Genomic DNA, 21,432 nt, shown 5'->3' with positions numbered 1-21,432 from the left:
ACAGATCAATGGAAAATATCCACAAAAGGGCATTATTTTAGCCAAATTTTAATTACATTGTAGTGCTCATAGCTCATGTAGAATTAACCCAATAATCTTGATAGTGTTTGGAAATGAATGTTTCTTAACTCAAAATAACTGGTGAAAATACAAATTTGGATAATTATTAAGTAGGTAAACTTTTTTGAACCTCAGAAAAAGGACCAGTTTGGTTTGAGTTTTTTTTTTCTTTCTTTTTTTTTTTTTTTTTGGTTTGATTGTTGGTTTTCTTGGTTTTTGGTCAGAGAAAGTGCAGGTCAGTTCTTCTTTGGTTCCAACCCTGCTGGCCTCTCTCTGTTAGGTGTGAGATCATAGAGATGTGTCAGATCTGACTCTCATCATCCACTACTAATAGTGGAGTTTGGCTCAGAACTACAGATAGGCCCATTTTGCACCTCTCCCATTGCAGCATGAGCTTGTTGCTTGCACAGCATAATTTAGGTTTAGTTTGCAATATATACATGCTTTCCCCCTATCTATGGTCATACAAGGATAAAAATGTTTTATTTTTTGCAATCCAGCATTAAACGCAGCAACTGCTATATGGTGTGTGCGGGTGAGAGTATGAGCCCTGGGCAAGGACGCAACAACAATGGGCTAGAAATTGGCTGTGTGGTGGATGCTGCCAGCGGGCTGCTCACGTTCATTGCCAATGGCAAGGAACTGAGCACTTACTATCAGGTACGTGAAACTGTGGGCGGATGATGGCCTCACACTAACAGGGGAGAAGTCTAAAAGGAAAACATATCTTGAAAGATGAATATTTAAATTAGAAATTAAGAAAGGAAATGGAAATTAATTCATGATGTGGGTGTATTTCTATTGACTATTTGGAGTGTCGTAATTCTTCCTGAGTAGAGTCTCTCCAGAGATGCCATGAAATACTATAATGCTTGAAAGTGGATATTCCCGATGAAGGGAAGAGAAAGGCTCTGGTTTCTTCCTAAAAAATTTCCTTTAGTTATAAAGGGAACATTTCTCTTTGTATTTTTTTGTTTTTACTAATAATAACAAATACATTTGTTCATTTAAGGTGGAGCCAAGTACAAAATTATTTCCTGCAGTTTTTGCACAGGCTACAAGTCCCAATGTTTTCCAATTTGAGTTGGGAAGAATAAAGGTGAGAATCATTCATTTTCTGTAAGGGCCTAACATGTACTTCCTAAATGAATCCAGTATTTTGTCAACACTAACATATATCTCTGCATTTGTTATTATTTAAAGAAAGTGGCCATCTTTGAAATCTCACATCACTATAATAATATAATTCTAAAAAAGTTCTTTGACTATCTTAAATAATCAATAAAACTAGGATTATGGAGAAAAAGCACACTGAATTATACCCTCTAGAATAATCATTGAGTTGGTAACCAGATGTAAACACTTGAAATCATGGTTGTAGAAGTATGGGATGTATGGAATCTTTTGGAAGCATAATTGACAAGCAGCTATGGTGGACTGGGAAGAGCAGGTACATTTGAAATAAGTGATGTTGAGGTTGACTTCTTACTATTAAATCAGAGGTTTTAGGGTACATTTATTAGAAGACAGTCTTGGATGAGGGAGCAAGACAACAGGAATATGCTGGGTTAAAGTGCCTACAATAAAATCATTTAGCCTGACTAACCAAGGATGCCTCCTGGTATGTGGCTGAAGATTGCCAAGACAGGTTTGGAAGACCAGGAGTGCCATGGTATGCTGAAAATTCAACCTGCATTTCCCAGAAAGGTTCGTTTTGAAATTCTAAGGGGAGTGAGTGTTATTAAACTGGTCTTGTGACAATATTTTGTTAGGAACATGGAGATGGGTAGTAAATGCAGGCATTGGCAACTGGGTACTGCTGATCTGATATTTCTTTTTAAAATTTTTTTGTTTATTATTTATTTATTTGTTTGAGAGTGACAGAGAAAGAAAGAGGCAGAGAGAGAGAGAGAGAGAGAGAGAGAGAGAGAGAGAGAGAGAGAGAGAGAGATTGAGAGAGAGAGAATGGCCACGCCAGGGCCTGCAGCTACTGCAAATGAACTTCAGATGCATGTGCCCCCTTGTGCATCTGGCTAACATGGGTCCCAGGGAATCAAGCCTTGAACCAGGGTCCTTAGGCTTCACAGGCAAGTGCTTAACCACTAAGCCATCTCTCCAGCCCTGATCTGATATTTCTACATGATGGTGAAGAGAGCCAGGGAAGACATAATGGAGACGAACTGATTAATAAACAGTAAAGTTTTATGGGAGAAAATTATAGAATTTGATAACAAATTGGTTCAGTGAGATAAGTCACCTAATTGGATCCAGGTACTAGAAGGAAAGTTTATTTTAATTTTTAGTTTGTGTCATCTAGGGATGTTCATGACACAATTTGAACAGCTTGTTGAAATCAAGTAGCAAAGTTGAATTTAATCTTGTAAAGTCGAGGTGCCATGTACATTAGGGTGACCACACTTGGTGATACTTCCAGGCTGGGTCAATGATTTTGAACATGTTCGTTAAACTATATCCTGTTTCTGTCTTTTTAAAATGGGACTTCTAATACCTGTTGTATGGTTTGAAGACAATTTAACTAAAGGTCTTGTACCATGCCTTATACTTGCCATCTGTCCAACAAGTTTATATAGATTTGCTGCTTGCTGCATATACACATACCCACATATACATAGTTGTGGACAGAGGGAGAAGGAGAGAACAGAACAGAATAGAAGAAAAGAGAAATAAATTGTATTGGCAAATACTATATTGTTTAATTAAAGAAAGTGCTGTGCTGAAAATTCAGAATTGAATCAAACAGAAATCAAGTTTAATTAAACTTTTAAAGTTAATGAAATGCCTGTCTGCCAACGTAGGCAGTGAGAAAGAAAGACAGATACTGAGAACTAGTATCCACTAAGAAGGAAGTATCTATGAGGTAAGATGAGGCAAAATTGCCAGGAAATAGGAGGACAGCTGAAGAAGGCATCTTAGAGGCTACGTGAGGGTGGGATACACAGTCATTATGACCAACAATCTCAGATCAAAGATGCCACACCATGGTCAGTGCAACTTAGGCTAAGACAATCTATAGATTTATTAACTAGGCAAACTTGGTGAAGAATTCAGAGTTTGTACAAAATGATGGGAGAAGCCATATGGTAGGGATTTCAAGATTAACTATAAGAGACAAGTTTACATTATATATGTATGTGTATATGTATATGTTTATATTATATCTATAGATATAAAATTTGTATGTTTTCAGAACCCTACTATTATATCATATTGTCTCTTTAACCTCTCCCTCTGCCTTTCTAGTTCAGAGTCTAGTGACTATACCCAGATTCTCTACTGCTGGTCCTCTCTCCCTCCCCACCCATACTTGATCAGCTGTCTTCCCCATGTTAGGTTATAAAGATGAAATCCCCTAGGCCCACAAAATAGAGCAAGGCTTGACCTCCCTCCTTCATATTGCTCATCCAAGTCCCTTCTAAGTAGGTCATCTGCCTTCTGATCTTCCTCAGCATGCATTTTGTTGGTATCCACAATGATCTTGCCATGTAGATAATTTCAGCAGTATTCCAATAGGGCTTTCATCCATCCTTGCCCTTCTTCTTGTCAACCTACAACTTGGTGATTCTCACTACTTTATAACATAAGTAAGATCATATTATTCTGTTGCTTAATGCCCTAGAAGCTCTGCTACCCTGACGGTAAAATTCAGATATGCCTGACATGCCATCACCTCCCATCTTCAACCATGCCCTCCTTTCTTTCCTGTGCTCAACCACTGTGGCCATTGACACAACCTTGGGATTCTTCTGCAGGCTTTCATCTAGTTTCCCCAACATAAAAAATGAAAGCTAAGGGAGAGTAGGGATGTTGTTTTACACTCATATCTTCTTAGTGCCCAAAGTGATACCTAATTTTTTGATTTTTTTCCATTCATAAAAGGAAATAGGAAGTAGCATATATATGAGGTAGCCTAGAAAATGCATACCAAGGCTTTCCAGAGGAACAGAGTTCAAGGTCATAAAGACATGTGAGAAGTGTTTTCATAGGATCCCATGGGAGGTAGACAGAGAGGGAACCAGCATCATAAATGAATGAATATGTTTTCCACAAAGTGGAGACTTATTTCACTGAGTTCAGAGGAGTTAAGGCTGGCTGAAATTCCCTATTTGATGTAGAAGAGAAATAAATTGTATTGACTGATGCTATATTAGTTCAGTGTTCATGGTTGATAGATGAGTTTATCTGTTGAGCTATTAACTACACTGTTGGTTAATGAGAGTGGTTAAGGATGGGAAGGATGACAGGACCAATGATGAAATGTGACCTATAGCTCAAGAAGTTTGTAGTGTGTTCCATAAAGGCTTGCCAGTTTTTCCCATGCTAAGCCCAGTAAAGAAATGTGAAGAATGCATGGCTATGCTTGATCTACCTGCACAACATAAAACAACAACCACAAAAAACACGCCAAACTTGTTTGTTTGGTCTGAAATTTCAATTTTTTATTATATTTTCTCCACTGGTTGTTTCCGGAGCTTTAACTCAATCTTCATTATTTCTTATGCTAAGTTTGCTTGAGTCATCGTGTGCCTTGCCTTAGCCGAAGTAGTCATTACTTTACAAGCCCCAGGAGATATTATCAATTCAATCTTTTTCTGTTTCCCTCTCCACTAGAATGTGATGCCTCTCTCAGCAGGATTGTTTAAAAGTGAGCACAAAAACCCTGTGCCACAGTGTCCTCCGCGTCTGCATGTACAGTTCCTGTCACATGTCCTGTGGAGTAGGATGCCCAATCAGTTCTTGAAGGTAGACGTGTCTCGGATCAGTGAACGCCAAGGCTGGCTGGTGCAGTGCCTGGACCCTTTGCAGTTCATGTCCCTTCACATCCCCGAGGAGAACAGGTCAGCCCTGTGTATCCAACTCTGTCTGATGGGACACCTGAAATTAAACTTCCCCAAGAATCAGGAGTGACACTAGAGAAATAAAATGAAGATTAAAAGCATGGTCTGAAATATATTTCTCAACCAATTTATTATCAATATATATATACTACAGTTGAAGATGGCACATGTTACTGCCTGGTTTCTTTATTTACTTTTGTTTTACTTTGAGATAACCAGAGCTAACAATTTGCACAAGTTACAAAGGCAGCATGATTTAGAAGACTTAACAGCAATACTGTATAGAGCTGTGAGGTACATTTCATTTTATAGGTATATAAAAAACTAAGACCAAGAAGCATAATGAACAAATTGTGAAAATATTGGGCTGGGGAGATTACTCAGTGGGTAAAGTGCTTGCCTCACAAACATGAGGACCCAAGTTCAGTCCCCAGTATCCATCCAAAGTGCTGAGTGTGGTGGTACACAACTGTAATTCCACTGCTGGGGAGGTACTGGGATTGTGCAGGCTGCCAGTCATGCCTTATGTGTCAACTCCAGGCCAATGAGAGACCCTGTCTCAAGAAAAGGTGTTCAGTGTTTGGGGGATTAATACTCAGAATTTCCTCTTGCTTCCACATGTATGTGTACACATGTACACAAGCACATACACAATATATCCATCCCCCATATGAAAATACATATACACATGCATGCCCTCCACACATACAGAAGAGAAAAATATTATGAGTGCTTTAGTAATAAATTTATATACATTCTAGGCAGTATTTCTATAAAGCTCAGTAAGTACTCAACTGAAGCTTTGTTGCTACATTTTCAATTTTCTCATGTGATTGCCAATGAAACTGCAGAAATTTCAGTTTATCATCCTTTATAATGAATAAGGAGCTGTGTCTCTTAAAATTTGCATCAAAATTTACCTTCTAAAGTACCATGAAAATGTTTGGTTACAAACTGAGTGAAAATGTAGCATAAGAACATTGAGAAGAAAACATACATGTTTTCCTTTTCAAGTCTAAATGCCCATTTTTATAGCAGTGTGCATGCTGGACACTTTTATTTAGTTTTAAGATTGGTAATATGTGACCTGTGCTTAAGAAAACCATTTGTCAATTACTCAAAGACCTACACAATTACAAATGTTAGAGACTGAAAGTATGTATTCCTGGGAGTGGTGAGATGGCTCAGCAGTTAAAAGCATTTTCTTGCAAAGATTGCTGGACCATTTGGTTCCCTAGTACCCATGTAAAGCTATATGCAAAAACTGATGCATGCACCTGAAGTTCTGTTACAGGGGCAAGAGGCCCTAGCATGACTGTACCCCTATACTATTTTTGCTAGGCAATAAATAAATAAAAATGTTTTTAAAAATAAAATTAGAGGCTACTTACAGCTTGAACTGGACTTGTCATATAATCAATAGCTGTATTTTTGTAGATGAAAATGATGTACACTTGGCTTAGTATTATGTTATACAACTCCATTAATATTTAAAACCTACTGAATTATATAACTCCATTAATATTTAAAACCTACTGAATTATATGTTTTAAATAGGTAAATGGCATATAAGATGTATTTTAATAAAGATGTTTTAAAACAAAAGAAATTCATAGAAAAGTTAATCTTGACAGGCAAATTTTTCTTTATTAAATATAAATCTTTACATGTTTTATATAAAAAATAAAACATAGGGCTGGAGAAATGGCTTAGCGGTTAAGCGCTTGCCTGTGAAGCCTAAGAATCCCGGTTCAAGGCTCGGTTCCCCAGGTCCCACGTTAGCCAAATGCACAAGGGGGCGCATGTGTCTGGAGTTCGTTTGCAGAGGCTGGAAGCCCTGGCGCGCCCATTCTCTCTCTCTCCCTCTACCTGTCTTTCTCTGTGTGTCTGTCGCTCTCAAATAAATAAATAAAAAATTTAAAAAAAACAAAAAAAAACATATATATATATATTGCTAAAATAAATTACCCTTTAAGTGATTAGATATATTTTAGTTCTTTCATAGTTTTTATGAGGTAAATTTTTTTTCAGAAGTTTGTAGAGTTTTTTTTTTTTTTTAAATACTGAACAAACCAACAACAAAGAAAACTGGGAGGATTTCTCCTCGTGAGAGAAAAATGTTGTTTTTCTACTAGGAGAAAAATTTAACACTATAGTACAATAATTTAATATGCCATAATCAGAAACCAAAGGTCTCTGCCATAGAATATTTCCATTTATGTGACTTGCTTGTGATAAATGTATGTTAACTTAAACAGTCTTTAAAATTAATGTACAATTTGAGGAAATTTTTCTAAATAAATGTAACATAAGTACACTAAATGTCATGGAAACCAGGTCCTTTCCCCACCACACTTCTCTGAGTGCTAGGGGATAAATGCTAGGCCTTGAGCTTACTGGCCAGTACTGTAGTACCTGTGAGCTTAATCCCTAACTTAGAAATCTTGATAAGATAAGGGTATCAAAATGTCACATCAGGCTAAAACTTCCACTCAGACATTTGTGTCATACTCTTCCCTGAGCTTAATGACAAGTCAGGATACCAGCTAGTTTCAAATATTCCAGCGAGCATAGGAAAGTCTGATCAGCTTTGAAATTCACTTTCCAGAAAGGAAGTGACAGCTAGTGGTACAAGAATCATTTTTGAGACCCTAGTGACCTAGAAAATCATTAAAAATTTGGGATTGTGGTAAATGTCGATCAATATTTTGTTTCTTCTTAATGTGAGTTATAGTTATAATTTAATTTATTTTTGAGGAGGGCTGTAGTTTCTTCTCACTGGAAGAGTGAGCTCCCAAGGCCCAGTATCTTGTTAATGCTGCTCACCTTCACATCATTTGTGCATAGTACTTAATGTATAATATACATGGTATTTTAGGAATGCATGAATGCTATTGATATATTAAAGAATTTCTCCACTGAGGACTGTTAGAGTACAATGATTTATTTTGTCAGCTTTTATTGCAGTAACAAACAACTCAAATATATTAGTTTCTCTTAAAATAATGATATTTCTTTCTTACTGATGTTTTCTAAGTTCATAAATTCCAGACTACCCTTCCTGCCTGGAGATGGATGGTAGAAGGAAATCCTAAATCTGAAAATACCTGTCTAGATGAATGGATGGTTCTTTTGATAAAGAATATGCAACACTTCTATTTTTAATGCTAAAGCATCTTCCATGAACAATCTATATAATTTAATCATAGTATTAAATATGAACACATCTAAGCAATGATATGCATTAAAAATGACTTTAGGTATTGGTTAGACATGGGCTTTAATAGAAGCCAAAAAAAACCAAACATGAATTTCAAGTCCATTGTGAACTCCTCAGCTCCAGTTTTAATTGGAAAATGCCATATATACTGTACTGTTCTTTCCATGTTTCTAGAGCAACTCATTAAAGAGAATGAGCACTCTGTTTGCTTCCATCTGACTTGGTTAGGCTCACAGCCTAGTCACTACTAGGAGAAAAATTTAACACTATAGTTTGGTCATAAAGATTATTACCAAAGCAAAACTTTATGTTGTGTTGAGTCAGGAGAATTTGCTGTGAAAGGCGTCTGGGAATTTTCGGAGAGTGTTCAGACTCTCAAAGTTGGGGGAGAGTCCCAGGCTTAGGTTGAAACTGTACAAAAGAGGTGCCCAGAGTCTTGGTAACATGGAGGATGAAAGGAGATCCTAGATAAACTCATGGTTGAAAATGTTCAATGTCAAATTCCATAAGAAAGAGAATTTGTAAATATTTAGAAATGATATACAAATCTTGTACAGCCATTTAATGTGAGAAAATCAAAGGAACATAGTGTCTGAACCCATATTTCTTGAATTTTATGACCTGTGCACCTCACTCTTCTGATTCAGAAGTTCCTATCTTTTCTTTGCACTAACAGATCTGTGGACATTTTAGAGCTGACGGAGCAGGAGGAATTATTGAAGTTTCACTATCACACCCTCCGGCTCTACTCCGCTGTCTGTGCCCTAGGGAACCACCGGGTGGCCCATGCTTTGTGCAGCCATGTAGATGAACCTCAGCTTCTCTATGCAATTGAGAACAAGTACATGCCAGGCTTGCTGCGTACTGGCTACTATGACCTGCTGATCGACATTCACCTCAGCTCCTATGCCACTGCCAGGCTCATGATGAACAATGAGTTTATTGTTCCTATGACGGAGGAGACCAAAAGTATCACCCTCTTTCCTGATGAGAAAAAGAAGCATGGCCTCCCTGGCATTGGCCTCAGCACCTCTCTGCGGCCACGGATGCAGTTCTCCTCCCCCAGTTTTGTAAGCATCAGCAATGAATGCTACCAGTACAGCCCTGAGTTCCCACTGGACATCCTCAAGGCCAAGACCATCCAGATGCTGACTGAAGCAGTGAAGGAGGGCAGTCTCCATGCCCGAGACCCCGTGGGTGGGACCACTGAGTTCCTGTTTGTGCCCCTCATTAAGCTCTTCTACACCCTGCTCATCATGGGCGTCTTTCACAATGGGGACTTGAAGCACATTTTACAGCTAATTGAACCCAGTGTGTTTAAGGAAGCTGCCACTCCAGAGGAGGAGGGAGATGATCTGGAGAAGGAGCTCAGTGTGGGAGAGTCAAAGCTGGAAGCTGGTGAAGAAGAAGCCAAAGGGGGTAAAAGACCTAAGGAAGGCTTGCTCCAAATGAAACTGCCTGAGCCAGTTAAATTGCAGGTAAATGGAGGCTGGGGGAGGGAGGTAGGAGTGGGTCTTAAAATTGCTAAGTGTTAAATGTTGTAGTATGAAAATTTGCCTCTGTCTTCCTTTTCTTCTTGTGTTATTCTTCACAAAATTAACTTCCATTATCCTCCCAATTCACTACCAATTTCTTTGCTTTCCCTTCTTGTGTCTACAGATACATTTCAATAATATGGTATGTGAGTTTAAGGCACAAACACAGCTCACCCCACCCCACACCCTGTGTGTGTGTGTCACACACACATGCGCGCACACACACACACACACACTGAGGTCAGTGATCCACCAGGAGTCTTCTTCAATCACTCTCTACCTTATTCTCAGTCACCTGTCATATACCCTTCCTAGAGAGCAAGCATTATGGAACTTTGTACTCATGGATATGGGAAGAGGTGTTTTTTCTATATCTCCCCATTTCATTAGTTAATTTGACCCGAGTGATTATGTCTCTTAGACACATTTGTAAACAAATAACTGTATCAGTTAAAATCCTCTTCACTTCCCATAAGAAAGCATCTCATTAGCCCCTTAAGGGAAATCTTTCTTCTCATTATCACCTTGCATACAAAGTCTGGAATTCTGAAATTGGTGCAGGAATTCATTGATGTCTTTCTGCTCTGTGATACTCAGTCTGTGGTCTTTCTAAGGTGTGTCACTTTGCTCTTTCTGCAGCAATCAAGTTATAACTAGTTGCATAAATTTTGAAAGAAAAGCATGCTAGTCTATTATTAATGAAGGAAATTCTCCTAGAATATCCATTGTATAATTGTATACTCCTCCTTATGAATGTATTGAACATTATACATACAGCTACAAAGGATACTTGCTAGGCAATTATCTACTGAAGGGACATGTATTTGCCATGCTGGCTTGACAAATTATGCTTTTTTCTCCATGACTCAGCACAAGTATGTTTATAAAATATTACAATTGGGATAGGAAGATAGCTCAGAGTTAAAGTACTTGTTGTTCAAGCCTGAGGTCCTGAGTCCAGATCTACAGAATCCACATAAAATGCAGACATAGTAGCATACACCTGTAATCTCAGCACTTGGTTTGTGAGGACAGGAAATCCCTGAGCCTCAATGGCTAGTTAATCTACTTGAAAAAGTGAGCCCTAGGTTCAGTGTGAGACCCTGACTCAGAGAACAAGGTGGAAAGTGATTGAGGAAGACCTCTGGTGTTGATCTCTGCCCTCTACACACACACACACACACACACACACACACACACACACATAGACATGCATACATATATGAATGCACACCATGCACATACATATATAAACAAAGGATCCTGTTCTTAAGGGTCAATAAGCAACTTGGCCAATTTAAGACAGATTAATATTTGAGACATATAGACTATTAAAAGTTATAAATTAAAGCTCACAGGCTGCAGACTTGGCTTAACAATTAAGGTGCTTGCCTGTAAAGCCTAAGGATCCAGATTTGACTCACCAGTACCCATGTAAGCCAGATGCACAAGATGGTACATACATTTGGAGTTGGCAGTGGCTGGAGGCCCTGGTACACCCATTCTCTTTCTCTGCCTCTTCTCTCTGTCCCTCCCTCTTTTTCATTCTCTCTTTCTTTTGTACGCACATTCTCTCCTTTTTTACGTAAATAAATAAAATATTTATTGCAAAAAGAAATTAAAGCTCATGTCCTTGCAATTATTTTCTTAGATGTGCCTCTTGCTCCAATACCTCTGTGACTGCCAAGTCCGTCACCGAATAGAAGCCATTGTAGCTTTCTCAGATGACTTTGTAGCTAAGCTCCAAGACAATCAGCGTTTCAGGTATAATGAAGTTATGCAAGCCTTAAATATGTCTGCTGCACTCACCGCCAGGAAAACAAAGGAGTTCAGGTCACCACCACAGGAGCAGGTACAAGAGGGAAATCTTTCTTTTCATTTTGGATTTTTACTTTAATTCAGATGTGTACATTACAAAACTGTATAAATTACAAGTGATTTTCTCTTGTATTTTTGTTTAGCCAAATTATTTCAGTCAATAGCCAAAGTTTCTGGTTGGAAATATAGCTCAGTTTGTGGATGCTTTCCTAGTACTCACAATGCCCCTTGTTCAAGTTCCAGCACTACATTAAACTGGGTGCATTGCTCCAGTATCATTCTAGCACTTAGGTGATAAAAGCATGAAAATCAGAAATTCAAGGTTACCATCATCTATATAGCCAGTTCAAGGCTAATCTGGGCTTCATGAGACTCTATTAAACAAAAATTCCAAGTTTTACCAAGAAAATCTACTTTGTTAGTTTACTCAAAAGAAATTAAATAATTTCTAATTCTTTAATATTGCATTATACATTATTATATTACATTATTAAATATTAAATGAACCATTAAAAAACATTAAACTTCAGATACTCCTAGAAGGTCAACATTCCACAACTTGAAGTTATGCAGACAATGACAATGTCCAACCAGAGATGGGTCATCTTTAGTTGATCTGTTATTACCCCAACTAATAGAAACCTTCCTCTCATAGGACTGAATTCTAGAAGCTTTCTAGTGGCTATCTTCATAGAGGAGCTGAATATCTCTGACACCTTGCTACACAGAAGACTTATCACCTTGTCTATGGTTCTTTCTCTCATCATTTACCTCGAAATCGAGATCTTCTTAAGATATAGCAGCACCAATGTTACAGGCATCAATTAGAGAATGAGCTAGTCTGGACTGTGGATTTTCTGAAATCTGCATTAGGATGGGACTTATAGTTTGGGAAATTACCAAGGTATAGAGAAGGTTGGTTAAAAGTATAACTTACAGACTTATCTTCAATATCTTGACTTCCTGTTTTCTTATATATCCAAGTTAAATAAATGATAGTTTGAGTGGCCAAATTTAGTGCCTTGGTCACCAGAATTTTTTTTTTTTAATGGTAAAGGATGTGGGCTTTTTAAAATAATTGCTATAAACAGCATTTACTCAGCATAGAACAAGCCCAGGCTTTCCCCAATGAAATTTATTATGCTGCTGTTTGGAGATGTCTGCCTCTAGGAAGATGGGGTTAGTGTACTTTCTCTCATTCTTTTTTTCTGAGTACAACTGAAAACCTGGATATTGCATATAAGACTACTGAAGGAAATTTTTCAGCAAAGAAAATGTGACTGGCTATGTGATTCAAGGAACAAAATGGTGATAAATTCCTGCACTTTCCTTTTGCTTCACCTCTCTCAGACTTGGAGGAAAAGAAACTTGAAACCATGAAGTGAAGGACATAGACAAAGAAAAGTTCCAACCAAAGACTGCTTGCTCAAGCCAAGGCCTACTAAAGGGGAAGCTTACCCTAAGGAAAACCCCTTTTGGATAACAACCACACTGCTATGTAAAAAGAAAAACAAAAAACAAAACAAAACCAGAAAACAGAGAAACTTTGTTCTTTCCTTACCTTTACCTACCAAGATGACAGAACTTTCACTTTCCATGGGATCTATTGAGGCATTCTGCAGAGGAGAGAGACTGGTTATGGTGTCAGTAAAGAACTAATGGTCATTCTAACCCTTTCCAGCAATGATCATTTCAATATAGGAATAGTGAGAAACTGGAAATCCACCATATTCAGTAGCAACAAAAGCTTTCCTAAGTCCTTCTGTAGTTACTGTTGGAGAAATCTGGCCAAGACAGAGGTCTTGGTAACATCTAAGCTCATTACGTTATAACTACAATTTTCAATAAAAAATCCCTTTATAAAAGCCAATAAAATTCTAAATATAAAAGAAAATACCAATGTTGAGATGCCAGAGGCTGTCAAAGCATGACAAACCTCTGAAAACAGCTCGCTCAGTGACTGCAAAATAGAGAGGCACTTGGAAGATCTCAACAGAGAAACAAAATAAATAGAGAATAATTGAGTTGAAAATTTAGATCTAAAACTTATAATAACTGAAATGAAAGATGTAGAGTACGGGCCAATAAGCAGAAAAGAAGAGTTAATGAAGGAAGCTGGACTGAGAACAGTAGAAAAGAGTCTAACTGAGGATGAGAGAAAAGACAGAGCAAAATGGCTGGCATGAATGAGACAAAAGATCTAGTGCTTGCAATGCTATTGAAGGACAGAAGAGAAGGGAAACTGAGAAATATAACTGAATAAATCATTTTTTTGGGACTTTTCAAATCTACTAACTGATGTGAAGCTGGGGATTCAAGAAGCTGGTTGATCCCTCAACAGGAAAACTCAAAAAGTTCTATACCAACAAACATCATGGTCAGATTTCTGAAAATTACACACAAGAATAATGACTTACAATAAATGCCATTTGGAGCTAGGGAGATGGCTCTGCAAGTAAAAATGCTTTGTATGCAAACATTACAAACATGGGGCCAGGAGTGTGGTGTGGTTTGGCATGAGTTGGCATAAGTTTGACCCCAAGCACTCATATAAAAAGCTAGGCATGGCCACATGTGCCCAGTCACCCTTGACTTGTAGGAGTGGGTAGACATTAGAGAATTGCTGTTTCTCATTTGCAGAAAGAAAACCTTTCAACCTAGAGTTCGTCATAACATGAAATTACCTTCCAAGATGGAAGGGGGAGGATTAAGTTATTCTCAAGTGAAGGAAAGTTTAGAGAATTTGACTGCCATCACAGAAAGCTGAACGAGCTTCTTTACACAGAAAGAAAATTACAAAAGATGGAAATCAGGAAGGCATCTACTTCCTCCTCTGAACTTTTAAAAATTGTGCTTCATGTTTGAATTAAAAGTTACAATGGCATTCTAAATGTATGTGATTTTATATGTCTGTAATGTCAGTGAAGGGTGAGAGAGAAGACAAATGAAAAGAAATACTGAAGAAATGTATGTGTTAGAGAAGTTTAATAAAATTGTACTATAAATGGAAGAGATGAATTGGCCATAAAGGATATAAGGTTTATATTTTATTCAAACTGGTAAAACATTATTATCAGTAGTTTATATGTTATATACAAATAATATAATATCACTGAGCTAGAACTAAAATATTTATAAAAAGACATTCTGAGATTTAACCATAAAATTAGGATCCTACAAATTAGTCAAGTAACATTTAGCAATTTGAATGGAAGTAAATCAGAGAGAACAAAGTTAAAAATAAATGAAAATCTTAAACCACATTATGGGAGCATAAATAATCTATACATACTCTAGGAGTTAACTTCTAATTGCTAGGCCAAAACATCTGACCAGAAGCAGCTGATGAGAGGAAAGGGTTTATTTCAGGCTTATAGTGTCAAGGAAGGTTTTCGTCATGGTAGGGATCGCATGGCTGAGCAGAGACTAGGAATGACGTCTTGCCACATTAGTTGGAAGGCAGCAGTAAGTATAAGCTGGTTCTGAACACAAAGTGGACTGGAGCAAAAAACCTAAAGTTCTGCTGCCAGTGACACACCTCTTCTAGCAAGGATCCATCTCCCAGCAGCTCTACCAGTTATAAAGATCGAGTATGAGGCTTAATCACAAACACTTGAGGCTATGGGGACATTACACATTCAACCTACAACCTATACCAATTAAAAGACAAAAATATCAGAGTGGACTTACAAAGCAACCCTACTATATGCTCTTCATAATAAACTCACTTCAAATATAATGATATTGGTAGGTTGAAATGAAAAGTGACGTGGCATGAAAAAACTTGCTCAGAAGCTAGCAGGGGTAGCCACATCCCATTAAATAGACTTTAATATAAAAAAATTACCAAAGATATTAGAACATTATGGGGAATAGTAATTCTACCAAGGAGACAAATATATATCAACAACCACAGAGCTACAAATTATGCGAATCCCAAACTACTAGAACTGAAAGAGAAATTAACAAATAAATGGATGTATTAGAGAAATCAACACTCTTCTCAATAATTTATTGAACTACAGCTAGACAGACTAGCCACCATATAGAAAAAGGTTATCACATCATTACCTAATAGGATCTCTTGACATTTTTAGCACACTACATGCAGCAAGAGAACACATGCTCTCTTTGAGAACCCATAAGACATTTGCAGAGATGGACCATATCCAGGGCTGAAATATAACCTTCATATCATACTGAATTTTTTTCTGATTAGGTTGTAATTAGATTACAAATCATCAGAAGATAAGTTATAAGAAAATCTTCAAACCTTTAAAAACTATATAATATGCTTCTTAATAATCCATGGTTCAAAGAAGTCTTGAAGGAATTGAAGAATATATTGAACTTAATAAATATACACATACAGAAGTTACAACTTGCTAGACAGTGCTGAGAACGAATTACATCACTAAATATTTACATGCAGATCAATAACATAAGCAGCCACCCTATGAATTTAGAAAATGGTCTGAGGAGCTGAGTGTAGTGGCACATGCCTTTAATCCCAGCATGTTGGAGGCAGAAGAAGAAGGATTTCCATGAGTTCGAGGCCACCCTGAGACTACATAGTGAATTCCAGGTCAGCCTGAGGTAGAGTAAGACTCTCTCTTGAAAAACTAAAAGAAGAAAAAAAAAGTAGAAAGTGGGCTGGGGAGATGGCTTGCTGAGTAAAGTACTTTCCACACAAACAAGAGAACCTGAGTTCAGGTCACCAGCACACATGTAAAATGCCTAATGTGGCCCACAGTGTTAATCTCAGTATTAGAGAGGAAAAATAAGAACAAAATACATATGAAAATATCATAATAAATTTCATTCTTTTGTATGTTTATTTTTTTTAATAAAAAAATAAAAATAGCCTCCTTGAAATGACCTAAAGATGAGATTTTGTTTTTCATTTCTGGAGATTGAATTTAAGGTCTCATGCATACTAGGTAAATGCTATGCCAGTGATTTTGTGCCTGACCCAGAAATGACAAAAGCATATAGATGGAAAACAGGTTAGTGGGTTCCAGGAGTTAAAGGTGAGGGACAGACAGAAGGAATCTGTTTGTTTAACAACAAATACCTTTTGAAGGAATACACTGACTATATCAATGCTGGCATTTTTATCAAGATATCTATATTTTCACAAAATCTGACCACTGGAAAAACTAGGTAAAAACTATATATTCTGATCTCTATTATCTTTTACAATAGCATGTAAATATACAATTATTTAAAATAAAAAGTAAAAACTCTGAAATTTCTAAAGTGACAATATGGAGTATCATCTTTTCTAATAGTTGTTTGTAAATTTAATACCATTGTGTCTAAAACTAAAACATGAAAGAAATTATCCCATCTTTTATTTAATTGAATTGTTAATATTAGCAATATGTTATTCTGTATCACTTTTATGTTGTATTTGCACTTTCATATTTGAAGCTGTATCCATTTCAAAGTCTTTAAAATATTTTTTAAAATACAGATGCCATTTAGAAAATAATGGAAATGTAGGAAAATCATAACAAAATATTTTTTACAATAGCATAAAGCTCTCTTAGTTAAGGATTAGAAAAGTACATAAATCTAATACATTGTAGAATTAAGAAAGAAGAATCAATATGATTTGACTATATTCATGTTATTGGTCGTTGGAGGACTTGATTTGTTTTATGATATAGTTTGGATTGAGTAATAGATGAAGAATATTCACTTATTAAGAATAAATTTTGACATTTGAAAAGTGAATCTTAGTTTTTACCTTTGCAGTGTCATTCCTGAATCTACTTTTCTTTCTTTCCTCATTCTTCCTTTTCCATGGCTTCTCTTCCAGATCAATATGCTTCTCAATTTTAAGGATGACAAAAATGAATGTCCATGTCCTGAAGAAATCCGTGACCATCTCCTGGATTTCCATGAAGATCTGATGGCACATTGTGGTACATCATTTTTGATTCATAATCCTTGCTACATGTGTATGTGTAACTCATGAATGCTAGTGGAAATAAAGCATATATGTGACTGTCTGTTAGAGAGCCATATGAGTATTTATTATACAAAGTGGTTAACTGTCTTTATATCACAAGTTAGGAGGAACAGAAATGTGAGAGAGAAAATGTAGATGTAGGTGATTGTAACTCTTTACCTTGGAGAAATAGAGGGCTTGCAGATGGGTCCTGCAGCAAAGATGTTGAGCTTCAAGTCAGCATGGTGGTAGAAAAGTCTCTATTACCCAAGATGATTAAATTTTAGAAATATAATGTACATTTGCCTGAGATTAATAGTACTGTGTGTATACTTAAAATTTTAGTAAAAGGGTAGATCTTATATGTTCTTAAAACAGTAAGACACAAATAAATAATATTAATAACAACAACAAAAGTACAAATAATCTTCAGGTCATGGATTTACTTACTGCTTGATTATGATAATCCCTTTCATGAGTGTAGGGGAATATCCATGTTCCTCAAATAAAACATTTTATGTATGCAGATTTTTGTCAACCACTTACACTCCAACAAAACTATTTGGTCATAGTTCTTTTTAAACTGATTGAAGAGCTATCTTTAAGAATAGCTTAAGGGGCCAGGCACAGTGGCACACACCTTTCATCCCAGCATTTGGGAGGCAGAGGTAGGAGGATCACCATGAGTTTGAGGCCAGCCTGAGTCTACATAGAGAATTCCAGGTCAGCCTGGGCCAGAGTGAGACCCTACCTCGAAAAAACAAACAAAAACAAATCAATATAAAAAATAAGAATAGCTTAGGAAATCTTATGTATGCCTTTTACATTAGTAAGTATCTTAAGAAAACCCTGTGATATTATCATATGCTAGCAGTCTAAATCTACTGAGAATGTCCTTTATATATGAAAACATTTTTGAATTAAATTCTTGGAATATTCCGAATGGGTACATCTTTATTCCTTTATGAAATGATGTAGATAAAGTTTGTGAGTCAATAAAGGAAAGTGAATTGGTCATTTTTTCAATGATATAGTTAAATAGATATAAGTATGTAGATAGATAGATTATAGGTATACTACCAATAAGATTAGGTGTATCTGGATGAAAAAATATCCTAAGAATTAGTTCTAAAATATACATTTTTTCAAAAGTTTTACTTTTTGTTCTCTCTCTTCTGGTTATGCTAGGAATTGAGCTGGATGAAGATGGATCTCTAGATGGGAGCAGTGATTTGACAATCAGAGGACGTCTGCTGTCCCTGGTAGAAAAGGTGACCTATCTTAAGAAGAAGCAAGTAGAAAAACCAATTTCAAGTACTGCCACGAAGCCCTGTAAGTATCTGATTCCTGGCCAAGTGCCTCCTGAGCATGGATATAGCACTTGGTGAATGCAGGAAACATGGTTTTTCAACTTCAGCACTCATGTTCCTAACACTATAAAACCTAGAAGTAGCCAAACACATAAACTGTATTTGCAGGACCAGACTGAGATGTAGTGTCATTGTGGTTGTATTGGCTCCTTGGAGAGCTTAAAATTTAGGTATTTGATCAGAGACTTTTAAGAGAAAGTTTAAAATTATTAATTTAGCTTTCATAGATAAGTACCTATTTACCTACATACATATATTTATATTTAGAAATTCCCTTCCTCTTTCCCTCCCTTCTTATCTTCCTTCCTTCTTCCTTCCTCCTTCCTTCCTCCCTTCAGCCTCCCTTCCTTCCTTGTGTGTATGTTTTGTATGTGATGCTCATACATGTCTGATGTGTGTGTATGTGTGTGGAGGCAATAGGTCAATATCCAGCATCTTCTTCCCTGGCTGCTGGTTTGAGGAAACTAATAAACCCCCTTGGGCTCTTGGGCTTTCAGAGGGGGCATATTCATATAGTTGGGACTCTGGAGCAGCCCTACGAGATCACATATTCTCATCACCTCACTTCTAAGAACCGAGTACTGGCTTGCTTATTAAGGGCTCTTTTTTTTATGGGTTTTTCTAAACCCATAAGTTAGTGTAGAAAGGTCATATCCATGCAATAATATCTATATTTATTCAGAGACACAAAAGAAATTGACACAGGCCATCTTCATAATCTAAGTCTGTTTCTTATGAAGCACTTGGTTCTTGAGCCTAACCTACTCATGTGACAGGGAGGTTTTGAGACAGACTGACATTGAAATTTGTTTCCACTTTGGGTTGGATACAATTTGTACATTTTTTCATTAAGCAATATGTGTGTAAAATATACAGCATCTTCTGAAAATTATCAACTGCATCAGTGATATAAATTAATTGTCTCATTATACAAATATCAGCCACATCAACTCCACTGAAACTTTATGATATTCAAGATGTTTTAAAGTTTCTATTGATTTAATTTTTAATGTTTTGAGAATTTGTGTGGGAGAGGTGGGTGTATGTGTTGCCATGGTACATGTGTGAATGTAAGAGGAAAACTTTAAGTTGTCTGTGCTCCACATTCTTTGAGGCAGGGTCTCTTGCCACTACAAATGGACTGCCAGACTGCAAAGGAACTTCAGAGTAGCTGGTCTGAGAGACTCATTTGGATCAAAAATGCACAACTTTACATTAAGCTTTATGTGTGTTCTGAAGAATTGAACTAGGCAAACAGGCTTTGCAAGTAAGCTCTTTAACAACAAAGCTGTCTCTCCAGCCTCTGTATTACATTTAAATGAACTACATTGCATGTTATACCACAGATATACAAGTAGTTTTGTATATCTGAAATAATTTTTCAGTTTAATACAGTTTTTAATGAAATCCTTCCTGAGACATGTTAAATGACAATTTGTGATTCAAATTTACATAAAACATAATTATTTTGTCAGTATTACAATTAGTGCACATGATTTAATTGAAGAGATAAATAGATAAATAAATACCACCCTGAGTTTTCCTTTAAGTGACCTTTACAAGTGAACTGATGTTAGACCTTCTTGGAGGAAGATAGTTAAAGAAAATAAAAGTAAAAGTTAGGACCTCATACTCTTTGCCATACTTATAGTTACTTGTACACTATTATCAGGAATTTTGTAAAGGTGCTTCTAACTCTGAAATAACTTATGCAATTAAAGATGTTTTCAGAGCTGAGTATGGTGGTTCCTGCCTGTAATCCCAGTACTCAGGAGGTGGAAGAATGAGTTCAAAAGTTCAAAGTCATACTGGGCAACACTGTAGTTTGAGGTCAGGCTGGGTTACATGACACACACACTTTCTCTCTCTCTCTCTAATATATATATATATATTATATATATATATTAGAGAATAGATTTTTTGGAATTTTACCCTTGCTTGACAATATCTGATCTTTATGAGAATATAGATAATATTAAAATGAAGTCAATAAAGAATATTTGAATATTAGAATGAGATAGCATTTTCAGTTATGGTACAAATATTGATAATTTGAAGGTAAGATTATAGAATTGAAATGTTTAACTCATATGTTTTCTTTTCCTGTTTTTTTTTTTTCTTTTTTAAACAAATATAATGCAGCCACTTTGCAGCAGCTGATTTCTGAGACCATGGTTCGGTGGGCTCAAGAGTCTGTCATAGAAGACCCAGAGCTGGTGAGGGCCATGTTCGTGTTATTGCATCGGCAGTATGATGGTATCGGGGGCCTGGTCAGGGCATTGCCCAAGACCTATACCATCAATGGCATCTCTGTGGAGGACACCATCAACCTGTTGGCATCTCTCGGCCAGATTCGTTCTCTGTTGAGTGTGAGGATGGGCAAAGAAGAAGAGAAGCTCATGATCCGTGGATTGGGGTATTCTATTTAACTGTGCCAACTCTTTGTCTTGTATATTTCTTATAATTTTAGTCCATTAATGAAGTGCATTAGTTCTAAAACACTGTCAGGATTTCATGATCATTAGATCAGATTAGATTATTATTTTTCTATAAATTATGTGTTTAAGTCAAATAGGAAAGTTGTTTGGTAATAAAGGTGCCTAGTTTTACAGATTAA

The 21,432-nt window shown here is 36.6% G+C and overlaps 1 protein-coding gene across 5 annotated transcripts in view; it reads left to right on the top strand.

Annotated features, from left to right (window-relative positions):
- Positions 1-21,432, top strand: part of Ryr2 (ryanodine receptor 2) — a 737,098-nt gene that overhangs the window by 520,970 nt on the left and 194,696 nt on the right. For all 5 annotated transcript variants that reach the window (XM_045151997.1, XM_045151996.1, XM_045151994.1 and 2 more), the window contains 8 exons: positions 561-720; positions 1,073-1,159; positions 4,690-4,916; positions 8,813-9,614; positions 11,323-11,523; positions 17,314-17,419; positions 18,634-18,777; positions 20,958-21,231. In XM_045151997.1, the coding sequence (XP_045007932.1) occupies positions 561-720; positions 1,073-1,159; positions 4,690-4,916; positions 8,813-9,614; positions 11,323-11,523; positions 17,314-17,419; positions 18,634-18,777; positions 20,958-21,231 (2,001 nt within the window). The remainder of the gene's footprint in view (positions 1-560; positions 721-1,072; positions 1,160-4,689; positions 4,917-8,812; positions 9,615-11,322; positions 11,524-17,313; positions 17,420-18,633; positions 18,778-20,957; positions 21,232-21,432) is intronic.

This window comes from Jaculus jaculus, chromosome 6 (genome assembly GCF_020740685.1).
Source record: "Jaculus jaculus isolate mJacJac1 chromosome 6, mJacJac1.mat.Y.cur, whole genome shotgun sequence".
In the NCBI taxonomy this organism is placed as follows: Eukaryota; Metazoa; Chordata; class Mammalia; order Rodentia; family Dipodidae; genus Jaculus; species Jaculus jaculus.
Note: the sequence above shows the minus strand (reverse complement) of the source record. Positions and strands in the feature narration are given on the sequence as shown.